Source organism: Amblyomma maculatum, chromosome 9, assembly GCF_055883805.1.
Source record: "Amblyomma maculatum isolate TAMU_Amacu chromosome 9, ASM5588380v1, whole genome shotgun sequence".
NCBI classification, from domain to species: domain Eukaryota; kingdom Metazoa; phylum Arthropoda; class Arachnida; order Ixodida; family Ixodidae; genus Amblyomma; species Amblyomma maculatum.
Window position 1 is genome coordinate 28,437,493 of NC_139352.1, and position 14,743 is coordinate 28,452,235.

A 14,743-nucleotide genomic window follows, 5' to 3' on the forward strand; every position below is an offset into this window, starting at 1 on the left:
GCAAATCATTGTATTTCACCCGCAAACACATGTTGATCAACCAAACTTACAGCATTTCATCATTCCCTATCATCCTAGCACGATCCTACAAGTATCTTGGTGTACGCTCATCCAATTTTTTAACAGTATCACGCGAGCGTCGACCGTTCGCTTGCTAAGCGCCCTATGACGGAACGAACCGGCAGACTTTCCGAATTTCCGCATGTGCACCAAGACCAGGCCACGGTGGCCGTCGCCTGCTAGGCTACTGCAGGAGCTGCGCGCAGCCCCTTTCCCTTAACTTTGATAGCAATACTTCTGGCACACGCCCCCGATATTAAGGAAGCGCCATGGGCTGCACAGCTGCAACCAGCGCACTAAATGTTTACCGAACGAACTCTTTGATCAATCCTTCACTTGCTCTTGTTTTGTATGCGGCTGTTCGCGCATATGGCTATGGCCCACGATTTTGATAAGCGCGAAACGCAGATAGTGAGATTTGTTTGAGGAACGCTTACACTGCTACTATCGGCAATCTTTCTTACACTTTTTGCTGTGTTAGCGGCTGGAATGCTAAGCAGTGCGGTTGGCGAAGAAAAAGGTTGGGGGCTGCGCGCAGCTCTAGAAACAGCTTAGCAGACGTCGGCTACCGTGGCTTGGTCCTCGCGCGCATGCAGCATTTCTCGGTGCCGGTACCGTCATAGGGAGCTGATCAAGCGAACGGTTGACGCTCGTGTGATATCATTAAAAAATTGGAAGGGTGTACATCTGGCCTCGTCACTTTCATGGGTCACTCATATTGAATCAATCTTCTCCGATGCTTCAGCTTACTTAGCTACCTGCGACGTAATCTTGAATCTGCGTCTCCTGAAATAAAACAGCGTACGAAACATTTGTACGCCCAAATTTAGAGTATACATCATCTATCATACATCTGGCATCCATGACAATCATATCTCACCATTGGATTGGAATCAATCTAAAATCGTGCTTCTCGGTTCATCATTTCATATCACTCACGAAAATTCGATGTGCCACCTCTCTCAAGCAGTTCCGTCATCTCTCAACACTAGAATCACACCGTGTCATTTTGCGCCTATGTTTATTTCACACATTTTATCATATAACAGAATCACGCCACTGATTGATAACTGCCCCACTAAGAACGTTCTCCCGCCTCAGCCACAATAACACTATAGCACGTGTAAGCGGCCACGCGTCTGATTATAACAACTCATTCTTTCCTAACGATATAACACTCTGGAATTCGCTGCCTAAGGACATCGCTTATGCACTGATCGTAAAACATTCCGCGAAAAACTAAAAACCATCTCACTTATATATCGACTGTTTTGTATACCTTTGAAGAAGTCTTATTTTATAGTGTTGGATAATCTTGTGCTTAACACTTACATGATTACCGTAATTCTCATGCGTGCTGCACTTTGTATTTCCTTTTTTACTTTTCCTTGTCTGCTTTATATTCGTTTTTCCGCCTTTCCAAAACAATATGCCCCCATTATGTAATGCTTTCGGGCCCCTAAGGAATCACTATAGGGAACAAAAAATGAAAATGAAGTTTCACCTCGATTAAGGGGCCTATGCATCTTTTCATTCCTAAAAAAAAAACATGTACCGTCATGTTTACGAGGCCTTTCATTGATTTTTTTCGAAAACAAGTCTGCGACAGGAAGATTAAGGCTTCTACCTCTCTTCTAATGCAGGAGTAATGTTCCCGCAGTTAATAGCGGGCAAATGTTTGAAAGAGAGCGGTGGAAAGCAAAGCCCACTTCACAGGATTTGCACAAACAGATGGTAAAAGAAAATTAGTAGAATAAGGTCCAACAAGTTGGGGGGAATCTTCCACTATGGATTGTATTTGAAATTTTATTTACTTATTGACAACCGCTTTACAAATACGCAAAAATAATCCTATACAGCTTTCACGAAACTTCGTATTTTAAGAAAAGTGAATTCATTTAGTTCAAGTTATGAAATCAGATATGACTAGAGGCGCGTGATGGCTTCCGTGAAAAGGGACCTATCGTCTTGGGATGCGTGGCAGTGGGTGATTCCTGCCTTGAGTGCCATGTTGTGGAACAGAGAGGTACTGTCGCAGAGCAGTTTTCCGACGGAGCCGTATTCGGCGACGCCACCGTCACTCATGACCAGGATCCTGGGATAAACATGAAAAAAAAAGAGAAAAGTTTTTTATCACTTTGCGTGACCATTTCACTCCTACATAGTTGGTACTCCAATATATAGCGCTGTCCAGCAGCCTTTCGAAAATGTAAACGGACGCATCTAAATAAAGGAAACATTCATAGAGGACGAAAGGCAGCTATGCGGAGTCAGGACATCAAATATAGTCTACTTCGTGCCAGCTAATGCAGTGCGCACACATCGATCGGTTCTGACGCGTGGCTGCTCACCTGCTTAGTGAAAACATTGTATGAGTCACAACAACCTCATACAATTTTCTCATACTGAGCTCATGCTAAACTCATACAAATGTCATGCATTCTCATATAATTCTTATATGTTGAATGATATTTGTATGAGATGATAGGAGATTTGTAAGAGCTTATTATGAGAAATGCCTATGAGGTTAATGTGACTCATAGGGTTTTTTTCGCGCGCGCGGCGCAAGATGCCCACCACCTGTGCGCAAGCCTGCGGGATCGTGATCAAGCAGCGCATGCGCACTACCAATAGTCGGGCTCCTGGCACTACGACAATGGTAATAGGGTACATGGTACAAATAACGGCGTCAGTGTTGTTACAGAGAACCCGTCTTCAGTGCGAAACAGTGTTTTAAATGCGCTTTGCTGAAGTCGCATCTTGGCTCCAGAATGTGACGACCATCTAAAAAACCCTGCTGTCTATTTACGCTTCTGCGCCTACAAATGGTGCCCCATCAGTTTATTGTGCCCGGTGTCCTCGTCTGACTTTCCACTGCGAAACCTGCGAAGTGTGAAGATGATAAATTATGTCATTGTGAACGAAGAATAGTATGTGTGACTTGTGTACTAATGCTATTGCATCCTAGCCTAAGGACGGAACCTACCTGTCCACTCACAATTTTGCGTAATATTGTTCTGGGCAATAACTTTAATCGAATTATCTTTGGAAATGCATACTTGCAGGCAAAATTTAAAATTTTACATCTGCAAGGGGCGCAACCACTCTAAATATTATGAACAGTTTGACATGTACTTCCACTTTTTTGCAGTCATTTTCATCCCTGGACTGTCAGATAAAGTCTGCTTCTTCTCAATGTTTCTCAATCCGCCGTTGGTGCAAAGTTCTCTGACATTCTCGGCCATCGCTACTAACCCTGCGCAACTTGGTTATTTGCTTGATATATGTATTTACTACAGAATAATTTAGGTCATTACTGTTCTGAGCTTAGTGGTCTGTTGTGTGTTGCTTTGTTGTTCTGTTTTTGCAAAATTCAAGTGTTGCTGGCTATATTTGCGTTCTTTCTTTTATGCGGTCTATGACCTTCGTATCCCCACTTTTACCCACAAGGCTATATTTAGATATGGGTAATTAGTATTTATTAATTAAATTTGGTGAATGAAAATACTGCACATTAGCATAGGCAACTCTGAACAGCTCTTAGTTTGACCTGGCTAGAACACATCTTATTGTTTTCAAAACCTTGGTTACATTAGCTGATACACGCGGTACATGCACGCACGCACACACACTGTACTGGGTGTATCAGCTAATGTAACCAAGGTTTTAAAAAATACCATGAGGTTCAGAGTTGCCTATGATATATATATATATATGTAATATCACGTTTAAACAAATGATTCTGTGTACACTACATTCACCCTTTCCCTATTCACAGCCAGCCACCGAAATATCACCTTGTAATTCAGTGGCCGTACCAGAAGCACTGTATACGTAAGTGCCCTATTGCGGGTGATGTCGTGTGAATACTTTTAGGACGGCCCTTCAGTTTGGCTTATGTGCTTATTTCTAGTGAGCGAAAGCTCATTCAATCTGGTGATCCTTCGATAGCTCACCGGTCGTAGTCCAGCACTGTCTGCAGGCGATGTGCAACAGTGAGCAGGGTGAAGTTCCCGAAGCTCTCTCGGAGTGTTGCCTGGATGAGGCGATCCGTGTCTCCATCCATCTGCGAGGTGGCTTCGTCCAGAACCAAAATGCTTGGTCTCCGCAGGAGGGCACGAGCCAGGCATACAAGCTGCCGCTGACCAGCACTATTTAACCAAAGGTGAGTGTTATTTGGGGTTCATTGTGACCTAGCCATGTAAGGACACTGCCTACAAGTTTGACACTCCGTGGAGTTTTCAGTAATAAAGGGAGGGGATGACTGTGAACCTTTTTTTTCTACGGGCGAACTTAGATGGCCATCTGTGGCGAAACTGCTGAAAATGGGACAGGCGACAAGCGAAAAAGATGAGGCAGGCTGCTGAGGCTCATATTGGCTACTATTGCTCTGATGAGGCTATTTTTAGTGACTTGATTTGGCTGTTAATGCAATCACTTTCAATTTTTTCTCAAGTTCTTGTTTGCTCGTATACAATATGTTTATCACAACACCTTTAAAACCACCAATTATGTCACCAACGCATTGTCTTTCCGGCCGTTCTGATCACACCAAGGCCGTCTGCACTCCCCCTGCAAGAACTATTGCCCACCCGCGATCTTGATCAGAACAACCTACTACTGGAGCCGCAAACCTTATCAGATCCATTCAATTCAGGAAGAGCAAAACTACAGGCTATCACAACTGCATCGCCCATTTCTCGTGTAATGCCGCATGCATAGACAAAGACGTTGATGTAAAAATATGAGAAATACGTTTATGGTTCACTTTCACATAGGCATCATAGTGCCTTTAACACTGCCTTGCCATTAAGGTAATTAGAACGAATCCTTGTTTAAATTATATTAAATTATTACTCCTGTAACATACATGCCCATCCCATGCACTTTTAAGTTGGTTATACATAAAAAAAACACGTTCATCAAATTCTTTAGCGGTTGTACTGTATTTGTAGTTTATTAGGGTTTGACGTCGCAAAGCGATTCAGGCTATGAGATACGCCGTAGTGGAGGGCTCCGGAAATTTTACCACCTGGAGTACGGTATTTGTGTTGACACAGGCAGCAAAGAAAAGAACATTCCCGGCCTTGCACTGAGTGCCCACCTAGAATGGAAAGGGCTTCGATTCGAGCTCCAATGCCGATAAATGTGTTTTGTTACAATACTGACTCTTTGCGAAATGCTCCCATCAAGAAAATGTCATTGTGAATTTTCGTTTCATTTGCATCCTGTCGCTACTTTTTACCTTCATTTCAATATGGGATATCTCAAAATTCCCGTGCGAGGTCACGTGGTTGGGACCTCGTGACGCTGTCGACCAATCAGGCTTTTTCGCGTCCGCCGTGTGCAGCACTGACTGCGGCTCTTCAGTGCAACGAGCTGCATACGATATCGCGGAATAAATCAGTGGAATATGCCTCTCTCGTCATCTTTAATAGGTAATCTCGCGCTTAGTTCTCCTTTCTCCGCTAATTAAGCCACGGTGTCAGAGTAGGCGACCTTTTCACTGTTTAACACTGTAGGCTGTTCACCACGAGTGACTTAGGCCTAATCCTGAGTTCAAATACTCAACCAGAAAAAGCTGTGTGGTCCGCTCGCTTTTAGCGCTACGATTTATTCTGACCTCGCATGTACCTGCAGCCGTGCTGTGATAAGTTTTAGTTTTGCCATCTGACGCATGAGGATTTTTCTTATCACATTGTTAAAACGTTAATGCTAAGTAGGGCGTGAAACGAACGTGCGTGTGGGTACTTACTACCTGGGAACTCTTACCTGAGGTTCCCACCTCCATCTCCTGTTTCGAGGAGCAGTTTGAGCGGTTGCTTGGATACGAAGTCCGCCAGGTGCGCCTGCTGCAGCACCTGCCAGAGCTCGTCGTCAGAGTGCTGCTTTGTCGGGTCCAGGTTGGCGCGAAGTGTTCCCCTCACCAGACTTGGGTCCTAGCGGTGCATAAGACGGACATGATGAGTCAGGTTAAGCCCATCGGAGGAGGTGCCGCGCAGTGGCCCCATGACTTCACTAAAACAAATTTCTCTACCCGACCACAACGATGGGAAGTCCATTGTTCACGGTTTTAGAGCACAGATCTGAGGCGCCAATTCCTGGCTCGGGCCGCTTCGGCGTCATTGCCAGCGTAAACATGGACAGTTATAAGGGATACCCTATAGCTATCCACTGGTTACGCTGTGACAGTTGCCCACTGGTTACCCTTAGCTTTCCACTGGTTACGCTGTAGTATATAGGGTGGCCCAGGGTTACCCTACAGCTGCCCAAAGGGGCCACCATATACCTGCCGACTGGTGACCATGTGACAGCTGCCCACCAGCTACGCTGGAATACAGTGGCCCATGCGGCTACCCTATAGTAGTCTGCACCCGTCAACTCGGGGCACAAATTTCTGCTATGACTCCCGCAGGCAACAATGGTCGTCCGGAACAAACGCGTTTCAGAGAGCCTGGTGAATGACAGCGTGAGCGTCTTTGTGGCCTTAACACTATGGTATCCTACACTTGAAGGCGAATTTTAAGCGTACCGCTGGTAGATTGCCCCCTGTGGCCACCATATTGCAAACATTGCAAACAATTTTAAACTTGCTGTCATGACGCCTGCAAAGTAAAGTGGGCAGCGGCGGAAGATGGAAAGGCGGAAGGTGGAAAGCAGAGGAGTAGACGGGTATTGGGTAGCGATGGGCATTTGAGGGAAAATCGCGAGTGTACCTGTGACATATAGGAGAGTTGGTAGGTCAAGTGAACTGCACGGCTGGAAGAGGCATAAATTGCTACACTAGTTTGGTTTGGTTTGTGGGGTTTAAAGTCCCAAAGCGACTCGGGCTATGAGAGACGCCATAGTGGAGGACTCCGGAAATTTCGACCACCTGGGGTTCTTTAACGTGCACTGACATACAGCTCACGGGCGCCTTGCTTTTCGCCTCAATCGAAAAGCCCCCGATGAGGCTGGGACTCGATCCCGTATCCTTGGGAACAGTAGTTGAGCGCTGTAACCATTGCGCTGCCCCGGCGGGACAATTGCTGCGTCTAACTGGGCAACCGTCAGATAGGAAGTTGGCGTGAGATACGAACTGCGGACCTTTTTGGTATCGACTCAGACATGCAACCTTAAGGGCACGTAGCGGGCACGTAGGCTTGCGTGAAATGGGGTGCCATAACTACGTCGGGTGGTCTTTCGCATAACGCAGCAACTAACTCTATACTGTGTGTGTTTAAGATAACGTGTTGTAGTACAATAGGGGTGCACATTACGAAAGTAATGATGTAGCCAGTAGCAAGGCGCGTAAAAGGGAATGTAACTCAGCTAGGGGAGCTATTAAGGCCGTCGCAGTATGCCCTCAATGGAAGAGTATGCAATGTACCAATCATCTGCCGCGAAATATGTTTGCTCAGGAGGATAAACTCTCCAACGTTGCCTACGCGGCGCCGGTAGGTGCCATGAGAACGCCTCCTGTATAACTATCAGGGAACTATCAAATTGAAGAGTTGTCGGGATGAGCACAGACTAGGCTCAAACTCGGCGTATATAAAACATGTTTCTTAAATTCTTTAGAGCAGCATATCTCAAAGTTGAAATTTTATCTGGACAGCTGCACTCATATTTCGCACTAACGAGTAGCGTAATCGTCGGCCTATTTTGTAGTGGAACTACGCGAAAGAATACATGAATGGAACAAATATGTACACAAACTCGATTCTCCCATCCACTTGTCACTGCGATGACCTTTTTCGCGCAGTGTTTCTCTGCACACGAGGATCAGCGCTTTTCTTAAAGGGGGCTCGTATCATAAGTAGTGTTGTTTACGACCTTACTCAATTCATTGAAGTGCAGGAAACAAATATGGCAGCTCAGGTGCAGCTTAAGGTGTAAAAAACAACAAAGCGTGCCGTGACGTCAGGTCCATTTCATGCTGCGGTAGCAGATGCTCAAAGATACCTTACAGTGGAATTGCCAAAATGGCAGCACGTTCAGAAATTCAGCTTTGCATTGAACTGCTCAGCATTACTCTGTCAGTTCGCTGTATATTAGGCACAGGCCAGGCTTTCACTGTGTTTTACGTTGCCTATAACTAATTTCAAGGACGATGGACTGTTTTTTTATTCGTCGTACGATTCGCCAATAGCGCCACCATCACTGGCGCTGCTTTTGTGCCTCGTTTTGTATACTTTTACCGATGGAACATGGTGTAATGTACCCAAAATGTAAATTTTTTTTAGCGGCCCAAATACTAATTTAATTTATTGAAGCCCAGTGGAATCGGCTTTAAATTGCCTCTTTATAATGCCATATGGTACACGGCAAAAAATGTAGCTTAATGTTTTGTTTGTTACATTCTGCGTATGGACAAATATCAGTAAGGCTACCAGGTGCTTTATTTTCGGCTCCTGGAACGCACATGTCTGCCGCCGCTCACAGCTGTAACGGTATACACATCCGCTTCTTGAATTTCGACCATTCAAGTGAGAGTGATAGCGATACCTTTTATAACCACAGAGCATGGGAAATTGACCCCATGCAATTTGTAGCTGTAGTATGGTATTCTCTCTTCTGTGAATTGAGAAGGATAATATTTGTGAAAGCATGACAAGAAGATAATGATAGCTGTCTTTAGTCAGTGTATGGGTCCTTCTACAAGGAGGTGTGCTATGTGGCAGAGTTTACACATTGAGCATGCGTGCCTGTTGAGAATATCAACTGACGTATGGTTTGAAAGGTGGTTTATATGTTGGTATGAGAGAAGGTACCTGAATTTGGTAGAGACCTTAGAGCATTAGAAATTTCCATCCACTTCTCGAACAAAAAAGAATGCCGGGACCATCAGCTCTTATAGCACTTTTTCTACAAGCATCAATTCTTATACTGTTGGTAGACGGGCAGTGTTAGTGTTAGGGCGCCTAAATAGAGAAAAAATCAAGGGCAGCAGTACCAGGCGCATCGAATTTCAAGTTGTCCGTGCGCTTACCAGCAGCTAGTACTGAGCAGAGCAAAACTCTGAGCTATTAAGGGAATAAATATTGCAAAAACAGTGCAGTCTAAACAAAACAAACAAAAGGCAGGAAGGAAGACACCATATGAGCTGTTGTGTCTTCCTTCTGGGTTTGTGTATTTCGCCTAGTTGCCGCTGTGTTGCGCTGGTACGAAACTCTGTTAATAAAAAAGAAGACTGGTGTTCTCCCTCTTGTGAGAAATGGTACTGGTGTTCTCCTTGTGAGCAAGGCACCTACTCAGCAAGTATCTGTCATGCCGATACTGGAATCATAAGAGTACTGCCGATGTTGTGGACACTGATTTCACCTGCCCAGAGCTGGGAAACCAAGTAATTTGTTTACAGTTGTAGACGTCCTTGTGGTTTTAAAGAATACACCAGGATTATTTTTTATAGTCCACGTCACAATTCATGGAAAAATCAGCAGTTTGCAAAATGCATTATAGTCCTGGCAGTTTGTAGAGGTAGAAAACTCTCTCTGCAATAAGGTTATACACGCATACATAAGTTTAACATTTTGGAGGATTTGCCATTTAGTGCAGCTGTGACATTGCTGCAGGTACGTAATACAAAAAAAGGAAGAAAAATCAGACTTCTTATTTGCGGCAATTCACTAGTCTTCTCAGGGAAGGGATTTGGGAAAGAAGCGCAGAATGGGATAAATGCAGCACACGGGAAAGTATAAAGTAAATATAAATAGAGGTAAAGAAATGTGACCTTGGCGTTTGATATGACATGCATTGAAGTGGAAGGCTACAAGGATGAAGTGCGTCATGATGAGGAACATATAAGGAGGTTAGCGTTTGTCTAGAAGGACCTGCCTGTGGTATGACGGTGATGGCTGTGCGGAGCCTAGAAAGCGGAATCGAGGCGATGTCCACTCCATCGATGAGGATGCGTCCTCCGGTGCTCTTGAGCACTCGCAGCAGGGCCAGTACCAAGGAAGACTTGCCGGCCCCCGTGCGGCCGACGATGCCAACCTGGCAATGTAAGCGGATCATGCTTTGCCTCAGATACTGCGGAGACGCTGAACGAAAATGCAATAAGGTGCTCGAGTGGACTGAATTGCTTGTTACACTGGAAATGTAAAGTAAACGCGCGCCCAGCTATAGAGAGGAATGAAATCAATGTTACCATGCACGGAAGCACGCACTTGAAAAATTTCGGCCTAATAGCGTTTAGTGCAGTGAGCGCTAGTGAACCGTACTCAGGACGCAGTGTTCACTGGTACGGCATCAAAGGTAATAAACTATAAACTAAAACGACCTTAAGTATTTGGCTCTGTTCTTTTGTATTGTCATGGTGGTTTCACTGTCGAATCAAATTACCCCTCGTCAGAAGAACTACTTAAAGAGCAGGCTTAATGGAGGTTGGTTATGCTTTCATAACACTCTTGTCTAAATTGCGGAAAAAGTGTGTTCCTGGACACAGTGGTGGTGGGTCATCGGTGCGACATCGAAATCAGCCTTTAGATTTTACATTCCAAAGGTGACGGCATATGGCATTTCCGCACAGAGAAGAATATCTTACACGCTCCGTCTTACAGTCGCGTGTGCACCTGAGCTTCATCTAGCCGAGCCGACAATTGTCACCTAAGACAATCGCGAGAAATTATCGGTGGTGCTGGAGACCATTCGCTGTTGTGTTGTCATTAACGCTTGTGAGCATTGCAGCTTACTCTTGGGCAGCTATTGAAAAGTTTACTTTAGCTGCGCTAGTTGTTACGCGTAGTTTGCCTTTTTAACAGTACGAATGCGCCGCAGTAGCGTACAACATTCTCACCTTCTCACGCGAGCACACGGTGAAGGTGACGTGCTTTAGTGAGTCCTCGAGCACCGTTGGCCGGTAGGACGCGGAGAAGTCCTGGAACTCGATCCGACCCTCTGTAGGCCACGTCGGTCGAAGTCCGTGGATAGGAGCGCCAGCGTTGGCCTCATGATTCCAGTTGCCGTTCGGCGTTCTGTCGGTGGACTCCCCTTCGACCTCTTCCTGCGTGAAATATAGTGTCCTAATTGTCTTGGTTGTCACGAAACCGATTGAGAACTTGAGCACGTTCTCCGCGAAGGCTTAACTTCGCAGGGAACACACTATTCGCGTTCAACCAAAGGTTCCTCGATTAGGATTAGCGAAAATCACACTTTTACTTTGTTCGAATTAAGTTCCCTATGGAGGGACAATTATAAAATTTAACATCAGTGAAGAAATAAGCATTTGTTAATTTGGACATACTGAGAAGGAATTCCTTCAATGATGGAGCAACGCATTAGCCATCTCCATATTTACTCATATTTAAAAACGCCTTTGTACAGAGGCTCCTTAGCCGCCTCCGACATGAGGATAATCATTTAGGCGCACCGCTTACAAAGCACTGTGTTCCTGGTGCAGTTGATAATAAATAAACTTTAATCAGGATGTAAAATCGTATTCGTTTTTTGGTCAGACACCCTTAGATGAACCTTTGTAGAAGAAGTTATTATTGTACCAGCAATGGCGTTTTTCGTCTATATCGGCCAAAAAGAAATCGATTGCCCTATATCATCAATAATTACTGCTCCTGATTGCAAATGCGATATATTAGACAGCAGCACTTCTATCTTTGACTGCACGCTGTGATATCTGCGCTATGCTGCATCATGCGCATTGAGCAACAGACGAGTCGAACAGTATTTGTTTTCTGGAAACTGCACACGTAAACCTTTACTCAAGTACGTTATCTGTTTCACATCACGGCCGCGATCACCTCACATGCATGACGTGTGCGGAAGGTGTGTTTGTCTTCTTGCGTTGCTTATTAGAATGTACAGAGTTCCCTCTTCGAATCAACCTGAGTGTGCTTCAAAGCTCGATCGCTGGCTGCCGTAGAGTTTATTTTGATGTAGGGGCTTTTAGCGCAAACAATACAAGGACAAGAAAGGCGAAACACACACACACGCACGCACACACACACACACTTGTCCTTGTGTTGTTTGCGCTAAAGACTCCTACAACAAAATGAACTACCAACTCGCCGAACAGGAACTTTTAATGTCGAGTTCATTAGTGGTAGTGAAGAGAGGCTGCTGAATATGAGTTCATTTCTTTGGTTCCGACCATCACGGCTGCATTTGAAAGCAGCCAAAACGCATAAAAACCCACTCTTGTGCTTGACCGCGGACGAAAACGTCACGGGACGAGTAACCCTCTGATCGCCTGGTACCATGTATCATGCACACAGCGTACCGTGAGAGGGTAAGACAGAGGTGGCTGACAGCAAATTTCTCGAAAACTTTGTGCTTCTCCCTTCCTAGCCTCTCGAAGAGCGAGACAGGTAGCGTGTAGGACAACTACCCCAGCGCATATGAAATGAAAACAAGGCTTCAAAACACATCCATTTTACTGTATTAGAGAGAACGCGCCTAAAACTAGGAAGAAAAGCGAGGTTTGGTATTGCGTAGAGCTTTGTAAATAAAGCACTATCATCAGGATTCGTAAGGCGAACTGCGTTCGTCCCTGTCGCCTGCGGCGCTCGCGGTCGAGGCGGGACGGTAACGATGATGATGGTGATGAAATATTATTTATTGAATTGAAGTTTGTTGGTCGCCTTTTTATTCCACGAGTTTGCTGGATCTCTCAGCCGCTCTTGCCCGTACGTTCATCTCATGCTGCTGATTTGTCGGGTCTAACCGAGCCTCGCAGCATTTCCTCCCTCGGCTGAGTAATCAGCTCCTCTGTATTTTTTATTTCGTGTTCTACGTCCTACTCCGTGTGATATAGGTGTAGGACGCCGAAGCACGTGGTGTGGAGCCCGCTACAGGAGTCCGCAATTTCGTCCGCCCCCCCCCCCCCCCCCAAAAAATATATATATATATATATATATATATATATATATATATATATATATATATATATATATATATATATATATCCGCGTGTCGCTGGAATTGCATAAACAGGTTTGGGGTGCGACCTGATGCCGGTGAACACCTCCGGCAACGCACTCCCTCACCAGAACAGGAGTTGGCCACCCTGGTGCAGTAATTGGCCGCAACCTCCTTGATAAGCTCCATAAAACCCCGGCCCTCAGTCACCAGCGGCTGCGGAACAACTGACCACGGCGGCGGTCAGACCTGTGACGCAGCAGGGGGTGCTAAGAACTTCTAGCTCCGCTGGACAGGCCGCCATTGGAAACTGATCCTGGCAACGTTTAACGTTAGAACCCTAGCTAGTGAAGCTAGCTTAGCAGTGCTGTTAGAGGAACTAGAAGGTATGAAATGGGATGTCATAGGGCTTAGTGAGGTTAGGAGGCCGAAGGAGGCATATACTGTACTGAAGGATGGGCGTGTACTGTGTTATCGAGGCTTACCAGAGAGGCGACAACTAGGAGTAGGTTTTCTTGTCAATAAGCATATAGCGGGTAATATAGATGAATTCTATAGTATTAATGAGAGGGTGGCAGTCATCATAATTAGGCTTAATAAGCGGTATAAACTGAAGGTTGTACAGGCCTATGCACCTACAGGTAGTTATGATGACCAGGCAGTTGAAAGCTTCTACGAAGATGTATAGAATCGGCAATGGGAAAAATAAAGACGCAGTATATTGTACTAATGGACGACTTCAATGCCAAGGTAGAGAAAAAGCAGGCAGGAGATCAAGCATTAGGTGACTATGGCATCGGTTCTAGGAATAACAGGGGGAGTTACTAGTTCAGTTTGCAGAGCGTAATAACTTAAGAATCATGAATACCTTTCAGCAGACGGTAGAACCGGAAATGGACATGGAAAAGTCCTAACGGGAAGACTAAAAATGAAATTGACTTCATAATGTGATCAACCCCAGCCATTGTGCAAGATGTAGAGGTAATCGGGAAAGTGCGATGCAGTGACCACAGGATGGTGAGGTCCCGAATTAGCCTAAATCTGAGGAAGGAATGCAACAGATTAGTAAGAAAGAAACCCATCAACGAATTAGCGGTGTGGGGGAGGGCAGAAGAGTTCAGAATCTCGCTACAGAATAGATATTCAGCTCTAACCGAGGATGCCGATATTACCCTAGAAGCAATGAACAATAATTTCAGAGATATCATTACTGAGTGTGCGGTAGAAGTAGGTGGTAGGATAGTTAGAGAGGATACCGGTAAGCTGTCTAAAGAGACGAAAGATTTGATTAAGAAACGCCAGAGTATGAAAGCTTCCAATCGAACAGACCAGATCAATTTGGCCGAAATATCAAAGCTAATCAATAAGCGCAAGGTGGCTGATATAAGGAAGTATAACATGGAGAAAATTGAACTTGCTGTAAAGAACGGGGGAAGCCTTAAAGCGGTAAAGAAGAAATTGGGCATAGGCAAAAACCAGATGTATGCGATAAGGGACAAGGCGGGCAACGTCATCACGAATATGGACAAGATAGTCAAAGTAGCTGAGGAGTTCTATTGGCCTCGAGATCGAGCAGAGTCGCCACCTTGCGGCTCAGCGGCGAAACCTACTGAGCGTGGATGCGTTTTCGCGTCGCGTGCCAGCCCGCAATGATTTACGCGCGCGCATGTGGCCTGCACAGGGGTGTTTTTGTTTGTTTCGCAGTTCCTGTGAGCTTTTGCTTACCTATATGCCTCTTGCAAAATAAATATGAGCAGTCTATAAACCCCACGCTTCATTAAAAAAAATATACTTGTCCGTATCGAGCATGTCATGCTTGGATAAGGACATC

The 14,743-nt window shown here is 45.2% G+C and overlaps 1 protein-coding gene across 1 annotated transcript in view; it reads right to left on the reverse strand.

The window, feature by feature from the left end:
- Positions 1-1,986: 1,986 nt before the first annotated feature.
- Positions 1,987-14,743, reverse strand: part of LOC146178704 (multidrug resistance-associated protein 1-like) — a 76,199-nt gene continuing 63,442 nt past the window's right edge. Inside the window, exons 22-26 of the mRNA XM_084580013.1 lie at positions 10,838-11,044; positions 9,877-10,035; positions 5,833-5,999; positions 4,017-4,211; positions 1,987-2,155 (exon numbers count right to left, since the gene is read on the reverse strand). Of these exons, the coding sequence (XP_084436139.1) occupies positions 1,987-2,155; positions 4,017-4,211; positions 5,833-5,999; positions 9,877-10,035; positions 10,838-11,044 (897 nt within the window). The remainder of the gene's footprint in view (positions 2,156-4,016; positions 4,212-5,832; positions 6,000-9,876; positions 10,036-10,837; positions 11,045-14,743) is intronic.